This window comes from Meleagris gallopavo, chromosome 17 (assembly GCF_000146605.3).
Source record: "Meleagris gallopavo isolate NT-WF06-2002-E0010 breed Aviagen turkey brand Nicholas breeding stock chromosome 17, Turkey_5.1, whole genome shotgun sequence".
NCBI lineage: Eukaryota > Metazoa > Chordata > Aves > Galliformes > Phasianidae > Meleagris > Meleagris gallopavo.
This window is the reverse complement of record NC_015027.2, coordinates 1318644-1328594: the sequence shown is the minus strand read 5'-3', so window position 1 is coordinate 1328594 and position 9951 is coordinate 1318644. Positions and strand designations below refer to the sequence as shown.

The 9951-nt window shown below is 35.8% G+C and overlaps 1 protein-coding gene across 1 annotated transcript in view; it reads right to left on the bottom strand.

Annotated features, from left to right (window-relative positions):
* Positions 1–1301: 1301 nt before the first annotated feature.
* The window catches only part of TANGO2 (transport and golgi organization 2 homolog), a 13951-nt gene continuing 5301 nt past the window's right edge, over positions 1302–9951 (bottom strand). The window contains exons 3-9 of the mRNA XM_003210880.4: positions 9521–9609; positions 7769–7888; positions 7475–7589; positions 4763–4833; positions 3616–3769; positions 3403–3507; positions 1302–3293 (exon numbers count right to left, since the gene is read on the bottom strand). Coding sequence (XP_003210928.1) covers positions 3173–3293; positions 3403–3507; positions 3616–3769; positions 4763–4833; positions 7475–7589; positions 7769–7888; positions 9521–9609 — 775 coding nt within the window. The 3' untranslated portion in view covers positions 1302–3172. The remainder of the gene's footprint in view (positions 3294–3402; positions 3508–3615; positions 3770–4762; positions 4834–7474; positions 7590–7768; positions 7889–9520; positions 9610–9951) is intronic.

The window sequence follows — 9951 nt, the reverse complement described above, 5'->3', positions numbered from 1 at the left end:
TTTAAAAAAATATATATATATCCTTAGTTAAGATATTAAGATGCTATTTTGTGTTACCTTTTAATCTGTGCGCTACTCAGGTGACTGTACAGTATTCACGTTCAGCTACATTGGACACTGAGGGGGAAGCGAGTTGATTCAAGATTACCTGCAGCTCTGTAAAAATTAACCTTTGAACTTCAGCATGGAGATGCTTCCAAGCAGACCATTTCCCTGGCACCTGGACATACTGGGCCAGAGTACAAACGACTGAGCCTTCTCAACGTCCAAGTAACACTGCAACTGCAGCTACATAAATTGGAAGCCTGCAACAGTTCTCAAACACAGAAGGTTAAATATAGTGCAATTAAAAATATAATCCACATTCCAAAATAATTACTTCATGTGAAATTATTTTTGTACATGAACTCAAAAATTAAGATTTATTATTATATTAAATTAAATATTACTATTTATATTATATTAAATATTATATAGTATATAGTTACTCTATATACACATTTATATACTCTAACTGAAAGGACAGCTAATTCCTTTCCAAATGGAATACATTCAGTTGAGATGGGACAATCAGAACACAGATGAATGCACTTGGTAACATCTTGGCTCTATGGTTACTTCCAATAGCCATTCACAACTGAACTAGCATACCAAGAGAAAAGCTTGCTTTCCCACTTTTTCTCTTAGAATACTTTCTCATAAGGAGAGGTAAAAGCCCCAGTTACTGAATACCAGTTATAATGTTGTACTACAAGAAATGACACTATTGGCTCCACATATTCTCAGCTTATTATTTAATCTATCTTAACTAACACCTGAAAAGTGATGTGATTTTCTTCACAGAACAGAAGCAATCAATGTGTTTACGCCATCAGGTAAGTTACTGACTACCACTGGTTTCGTGCCCACCAGGGCTGAAATATCAGATGAGATATCCATTGAATACACCTCCTCTGTCACTAGAGGACAGGCTTGTAAAGTACCTCACTGCTATCAGTATGTAGTGCTTTCCTCAAAGGGCACAAAGAACAAGCTCAAAAACAAGGTTTTATAAAAGTGGATCCAGAACACTTTACTGAGAATATTTAAGAATATATTGATTATCAAATGTATGCTGAAGTCCCATCAATTTAGATTATATTAAATAAGGACTAAAATACTTTTAAGAGCCTACTTAAAGGCCAGCTTATATATTTGCTTGAAGTATTTTAAGTCACGGTTTCGCAGTTACATAATCATAACTGCAGAGACCAAGTATACAGTATCATTACATTTTGTATTAATTTTAGTAGACAATCATGTATATTTATCCAAAATAATTTAATGAAGTTCAAATTGCATACATACGTAGTTATCACATCCTCATTAGAAGATTTTAAATCCACGTCAGAGGCTTTTCTTTAGATTTAAAAACAAGCAAAAACCACAAAATACATCATCACCGAATGCCACTTCTAGCTTAAACTCTTCAGGAGAAAGATGAGAGCTTCATATGGACTTTTATAATGCTTGAATATAAATCAAGGTTTTCCTGGGAGACTTGTTTATTTAATAAGGCAAATAAAGCAAAGTTTTAGTAAGTACTGTGATAATTCATACTGATATTTAGTAAAGACAAAGAATATCAATCACAGAATGAGATGGAAACAAATTGCATGTTGAAAAGTGTCATTTTATCAAAGCTGCTCAGAATATGGTGGTTATTCTTTTTTACTTGCCTGTTAATCCTACTGCTTCCATGGAAAAGGCTACCAAGAATCCTTCAACTTCACAGCCCTACTTGCTGGGATTTTTGTCTGTTTGCTCCCCTCCCATTCCTTGTGTTATGACCACTCATAGAAATATACACTCTTAAACAAGATACTACATAAAGAATTCTGGAGAGTGATCTTTTCAGCATGGCTGAAACAAGTTACATTACAACAGATGTTCCATTCTAAAGGTGATTCTGAATTCTCCATCTATCTGTAACTGTAGATAGATAATTACAAATGTCACCTCCACTGCAACATCCAGGTATGCAGATCACTAAGGCTGTCTCAAGTTCGTGTAACTTCAGTTTCCATTTGCAAGCATAATTATTCCTTATCTGTCTGGTTGGGAAGGAAAAAAAACTAATATTGCTAACGAGATTATAAGCAAACAAGATGTCACAGTACAGAATTTTATTCTCTTCAAAGACAAACAACTCTAAACTTTACTGAATAAAACTGAGCAGTGACAACTTAATTTCTTAGTTCTAAAACTAGATTTGAGAGTACTTAAGATCTATTGCTGTAATATTTACAGGTAAACAAAACAAAGAATTCTTCCCTTCCTACCCTCTCCAGGCAGAACAATGCACCATGGCATGGTGACAAGTTTAAATATTACCAAAGCAATTAATTCCTCAAAGAAAACATACATTCATTTAATGCACATTGGCATCAGCTTACAATCATAAAATTATATATTGAAAGGAGATTTGTAAAAAACAAAGGCAGCAAGTGTTTCTCCTCCTCTGAATTGAATGCAAGGTTAGTATTCCTTTAAAATATACTTTAAAAAAATGACTTGCATGTTGGGCAAAGACAGCCTTGCCCTGGAAACAGGTGTTAGACCAGGTGGCCTCATGATCCCTCTGATCTTAAGTTCTGTGACTGCTTGACATTGGTTTCAGGCATCATACACCATGGTTGCATCTGAGTGAAAAGAAATTAGAGGAACCTGTGAAAAGAAATGGAACTGCAGCTGATTTCCTTTCAATTCCAAGTGCAAATGATAAAAATCTAACTTTTAGACAAAATTTAGATTTGAAAGTTAGCTGAAGATTGATTCACCAAGAAGCTGCATATATTCTCAGCTTTGGTTGAAATAAAAATAAAGAAGTTATATGCAAGTCACAGTATCCTGTTGGTACCTTCCACTGGATATTACCATTTTTTAAAGCTTAGATGATAAAACAAAGCCACACGGTCAGAAATTTGTTTTAAAGTTGTAACTTAGTGTAAGAACAGCAAGAAACTTGGTTTTATGCAAAGGATTTGTGAGATTGATAGCTTATACGATCTATTTAAAACAACTTTTGCTTCTCTTGCTATTTTTAGCTTCCAGAAGCTGGCAGAAAACATTTCCTGGAGCTTAACAGCTTGCTTTCATTGCTTTTATTACAATGCATTCAAATGGAAAGTTGTTACACGTGCAGTTTGAATTCATAGGTGCTTGTTTTCCACTGGCTGACATCCTCGTTGATCATGGCACGCTCTGTGAAAGTAACATTTCCTTCTGAATCAATGAGAAGGACTGTGTTTGTCCTGAAACAACATAAAGGCAGAAGAAATACAAAACACTCAGTAAAGAGTTAACATTTATGACAACATACATTTGAATTGAGATATGTTTTGGTCCAGCAGGAAATATTACCTTGTTCCATAACCTGGGCAACGAACGCACACAGCTGCATACTTGTTCAATATAGGACGTATGTATTCCTTCCCTTGGTCTTCAATTGCAGGGTCAGGTAATTGACTGAAAAAGTTGTAGAAGAAATTATTATTTTTTTTTAATTCTCCATCATATTATCTCTTGCACTAAGCTGTTTTCTGTGAAGTTGGCCTCTCTATATTGTTTTCTTACGGCTCTTGATTATTCATCACTGTAAGGAGCTCCTGCACCAAGTCCTCTTTGGCAAGGTCTTGGCTTCTGTTGATGACTTCTGTGAAAAGCTGTTTCCCATACTGAAGTTTCTTCCATGGTGTATCCAACAAACAATTGCTCAGTCCATATATTCCTATACATGTGCATGCACCAAAGGAGAAAAAAAATATAACATGTAAATGTAGCATGTAACACTTAATAAAACAACTTAACCTTTTCCCAGACTTTTGTGAAATACCAAAGATTCCCTGCCCAGAGCACAACACTAACAGAAACATGAGGGTATCGCACAGCCTAAACACAAAATAACTCTTAATCACTACATTGTTGGCTTTATTTCTGTAAAGCAATTCCAATTCTCCAAGCTTCATACATTATGAAATCAATGAAATTCAATTTCATATTGTACAGAGGTAACACAATAAAGGAGTGACCAGCTTTTTGTTTGTGTTAAAGTCTGTTTAGTGCTGTTTCCAAGAATTTATGCCATAACTGGTACAGTAACTATTTGCCTATTGGCAGCAAGGCTTTGACTATTTTAAGCAAGCAAAATAAGCCTTTGTGTATTAACACAGCCTTCTTCACAACTGCTATCAACCAGCTAAAGCATTCTGCATGTCTCACTTCATTCCTGTTGGTTTTTGGTGATGAATACTGGAGTCTCCTATATAGTTGGCTAGCAAAGGGCTAGAATTTAAATATTTTAAATCAGTCTACCCGACTTAAAGATAAAAGTTCATTATTTTTTAAAGCCAATTCTGTCCCTAGGGGAGCACAGTCAAATTACTTCTTAACTCCGCAAAGTAAGAAAAGTTACCTCTGACTTTGAAAATTCCATTCCTCAAGACAGACCTTTGTCCCCTGATCATAATTAAGTAACATTCCAGTAACTGCAGTGGAGATTGAACACTGACAAGGATAGAAGCTGTTATAAACTACTGACACTTTACTGAGATATATTAGCAAATATTTAAATGAATTTAAGCATTTATTTTTAAGAATGCAAGGAAAGTTAGCAAAGACAATGCTTAACCAGCCAAAATACTGGAGAATATGACTATATTCTGAGTCCTTTAAAGTAACAGAGTAATATTCCAACCTTTTAGATGTAAACCTGTAAACCTACCAGGATTTAAGAAAACAGGTTCCGGTTCTCCTTTGTTTCCATAGTAGCAAATTACATCTCCTTTGGTGCTACTGAAAAATACAAACAAGAATTTCTCCTTGAAAAACCATCAGCTTCTGTAGTTGATCACTTGCTAATTCCACACAACCTTCAAACACAGCAAGATGTTTCTGTCACTGTTACTGCTCTGACACCACAGCCCAGAAATTAACTGATGAATTTCATTACTCTCCTCCTCTGAAATAGTATATCATACCACAGTCAAATGTTACCATCATCATTTTTAAACACAGTGGTAATGCAATTCAGTAAAACCCAGAATTGCTGCATGGAAAGCAGGCAGGTATACCGTAAACATGAGCAAACTCCACCTCCTGAAGCAAGAAATCTTCTTTGAATTTAAAAGAAAACGTCACAGAACTTGCAGTTAAAACTGAATTTGGATTGAGTACCATAAAACAGAATAAAGAAGAGATGCCATTCCCTGTTCCTTATTTTTCCATGAGCTAGAAAGGCAGGTCTTAGCCTTGATGCAAATAAGAATGTATAGAATACAGTTAATGAATGACACTAGAGGCATCAAAGAACATGCTTGTTTAAAATAAATCATACAAAGCTGTGGAAATGAATGACCAGATTTCACAACCCTTACGCTGCCTCTTCTCACATCACTGCACCTGTATCATATACTGTTCTGTCATCATAGTAACACAGAGAAAATAAGTTTGTTTTCTTGAGGATCTGAGAACTCAAACGTTGTAAATATCTCTTTAAGCATGCCACCTACAGACAGCAGTATCACATGCTCAGATATACCCCTTCCCAACGCTGCTTCATTTACTCTTCCAATCGGAGTTTCCTCTCCATTTCACACCACTGTAGCAGAGCCAGTCACTGCTGTTACACAATAGATGAATATGTTAAGAATAGGCTTCAATCTCTTTTTTGAACAGTAACATGGTTCAACAAAATAACATCAGCTACCATAATGTTTTTCTATTTACATAGAAAGCAGCTTCCATTTATACACCACATCTCTCTCAGGACTATTTCTAATTTCCTAAGATGACAGGTTTATATGTTTTATAGAAATTGCTTTGCATCATTAATTTGCCAAGAATTTCGTTTCACCAGAGTATCCAAGGCTAAGGATTTCACAATGGAGAATTAACACATGCAGCTTTCAAAGTGCATAGCATGAAATCATGATCTGCATCACCACAAAAGGACTACTCAGCTGAGCAGACAATTCCCTATCACCTTAGCATAGAATTTAAAAAATAAAAAAATCAAGCAAACTAAATAGTAACACATGAATTATTATTTTAGTAATGTCAATCAAAACTACTTTAACATCATCATACTAACAGACTTTACAACTATTAACCACATCTAAATTAAAATGAAGAAAACCAAAACTATTTACTGCTTATTACATCAAACATGTTGAGTATTGCATTTTCTTAAAAACACAGTAAGACTAATTCTTCCATTATCTTTAAAGTTACAGATAGCCTTTCAACCTATGAAAGGCAGCCAGGCAGCAGTATGTGATAGAGTACAAGAAATCAAGTCCTCTGACCACAATAAAAATGGAAAATAGAAAAAATAGAAAAGGAAAAATTCTTGTGAAGTCACTGGTAGGATAACAAACTGCAAAGGAGAGCAGCAAACACTAACTGCCTGACAAGCTTACGATTAACATTCTGAAAGCACCAACTTTTCTGCTTGTTTCAAAGCAGAAAGAAAACAAATGCACTCTTATCTCTACAGGTGGCATATCTGCCTTTATAAATTCAGCTTAGACTTCGGTTATCTGAGAGCTTTATTTCACTTTCCCACCATAACACAGTAAATTTAAAAATGAAAAATTGGCAGAATTTGAAATAAAAGCCTTTCTTAAGGAAATAAAGCCACACAAAACAGTAGGAAGAAAGCAGCAACCAACCATACTTGCATCAAAGTGGGGAGGTAGGAGGGAATTTTGACAGTAATATCAGCCCAGAAGCTCTCAGCTCTTGTAACCTTGCCACAGCATGCCACCCAATAGCAAAAATGAAGGGTAGGATGGGGGATACTTGCTTGTCCAGCCCACAAAGACACAGCAGTTTCAACTTCTGTTCTAATGCTGATTACAGCATTAGAATACTCAACTCTCTAAGTTACTGTGGCTCACCAGCCAAAACTTGAGGTTGGAGTAGCTGTACATAAACTGTGCATGGAAAAACAATAAATCAAAGTCCAAATTTTTGGATGGGATTTTCTTTGTCATTTTCTAGAATAGCATTTTTGGTTGTTCCTGTTTATTTTTTCAAGGCAGGAAGGATATAGAAAATATAAATGCAAACTGAATTTTAGATTGAAAATTTGAGGATAAGAGATTTTATACTCAAACAGAAGCATGTACATCTCTGAGAAACTACAGAGCCAAGGTTTTGCTCTCTCAAAATCATAACAGTCTGCAGGGAAAAGACTAATTATGAGCTCCTAAGTAAGAGAATACAAGGCAGCCATTGAGCATTTGAAAGATGAAAAAACAAAGGAAATTTCAACCAGGGTAACACTGGGCTCTTACATGCCAACTAGCTAAAGAAACTGAAGTGAGAGCTTGTCTTGTGACAGGCTTCCATATTATTACACTCATGTGCTAACAAATACGTGTACTTCACTACTACTATCTTTCTGCTGTGACACTGAAGTTTGCAGACTTACTTCAAGTCAGCTGCTATTAAATTAAATCCGTTATAAAGATGTCCTTCTACTGAAACTTTCTTCAAGTAAGAGTAACAGTCCAGATCTGAAGTCAAGAAGTTTGTTACAAGAGCACCTAGGAAAGAAGTACACAGAGCAACTTGACCACGTGAAGTTACTAATCTGAAAGGCTTGGTAAAACAAACAATACTACAGAAGATATCTTCAACCAACAGAATGTAACAGCAATCAGAAAAACATTCCTTCATAAAAGGATAAATAAACAATATAAATATAAATAATATCCTTTCATACCTCTTCCTTTTGCATTTTTGTCAGTTGTTGGCTGCATATAGTTCGTCAGGGCTGCCATCCTGCCTTTCTTACTGATTCCCAGCCACGTCCCACCTTCTTTTCCTTCCTCCATATCCAGACCTAATAAAATAAGAACTAGGCTATTACATTCATCTTCAAAAATCTCAAGGTTAAATAATTTCTTCATACAGATGCTGAGTCTTGACGAGGCTGAATAAAATACGGTAAGTACTATCTTTTTGGACAAGTATGCATGAGGATAAGAGCACTTCTATTACCCATCCACGATTCTGAACTAACAAGTTACTGAAATAATAGATGATAAAGAATGATGTAAAAGGTGTATGAGGTCTAAAAGTGAAATTATAAGCTACGCCTGTAAGCCAAAATACACAGAAAACTAAGTAGGCTCATAATGCTTGTTAATTCAAAAGCAAAGTCTCGGAAGATTAACATTATTGGCAAGTTTGACTTTAGAAGTAACCAGAACAATTTAGAGTAATTTAGGTAATTGCAGAATATTGTATTGCGGTAACAGTAACTTGCCTGGGAGGTGGGGTGTGCTAATTGTCAGTAGCTACAAGAAGGAAGCCACTGCCAAGACTCTTATGCAATCTAACATGCATATCGTTGGAAGAATTTCAACTCCAGATCTCATAAGAGATCCTTCATTAGAGACGAAAACCAAGTCTTGGATGCTTATTCAGAAACTCTTTCCTTCCTTCAGTCTCCAAAATGTCAGTGTCAAGTTTAGCTTTGTCACATCCTCACACAACACTTCATCAATATTTTCACCTTCACTAAAGGTGCACAAAACCAAAACATACAGCTACACTGATATGTAAACATATACAATTCCTGGTTTTGTATCAGGTCCAAAAATGTTCATTGATTCATACAAAGAAAGAATTTAATGTTTTTGTCCTGCTTTGATTTAATAATTTTAACTCAATGGGAGTATATTAATGGGCTCTCCACAGACAGACCCACTGAATGGAGAACGTGTGTTCTCACGCCAAATACAGGCAGAGATGACAAAGGTTTAAGAGAAAGTTCAGGGCTCTTCAGTTTTTGGGGTAATTCTTTGTTTTTAAATTCCTGTGTCACAAGGGAAGCAGCACCCAGAATGTCTGGGACAGAAGTGGAATGTCAGGCAGAGCTTGAGAAGTGAAGGAGCTGCAGCGCAGTGGGAGTCATTTATCATCACAGCTCTCCCTGCCAATGACAATAAGACACAACGTGTGACAGTAACATCTGTGACTTTGCAAATACTGTTTGCTACCTTGGATCTAAGCATTGCTTTGTCTACCCAAGGCTGCAGATAGATTCCCTACAAAGGAAAACTAGACAATTAAATAACTACATTTTACTGAACTGATTGCAGGCCAAATCTAATAAACTAATGGATCAATAACTAAAACCACTATGTAGCCTATAAATTACTGATAAGAAACTAGAAGAATTTCCTTGAGGCTTGTTTTAATGATTTTCAGTCACAAGTACAGACAGTGAGTCTGTGGAGTAACTAATTCCATCTATTTAAGAAAGCATTTCAGCATATCTGCCAAAGCTCAAGTAATTGTTTGTGATGGACAAACATATCACTACATTTCCATTACACTGCTTGGCTTAAAGTCAGTAAAAAGAAAACTGGGAGGAAAACTACTACGTGATATTAAAACACAAATAAGACAGTAACAGCACAACTCACTTTCTAGACAGGACAACCAGAAATACAAGAACATCACGTACCACTCAGGATTTCATTGCTGCTGTCCCAAAAATCTGCTGATTTGGATGGTCTGCTGTAAAACTCATCTCTATTAGCTGCTAGAATAAGTCTGTAGAACACAAGAGTAGCAAGGTATGTACTTAGAAATAGGAATGCTATAACACAGAGAATAACAGAATATTTTTTGCCGCAGCAACAGTTCACTGTAAGTATTAAACCACTCTTTACCTTAGCATCTCACTTCTATCAGCATAGAAGCTGAACAACAGCTAACCACAGCCTTCTCTCACACTGTTCTGAGACATTTAACAAGTTCATCTTACTGCATGAATGAGGCTCATATCCAAGAAGAGAAAAATGCTTGCAAAGCAAGAGATTGCTTTTCAGTCTTAACTCAATCTTATAATTCTTCAGCACGTGAAGTTACAGCTTAAAAAAAAGAAAACCAACA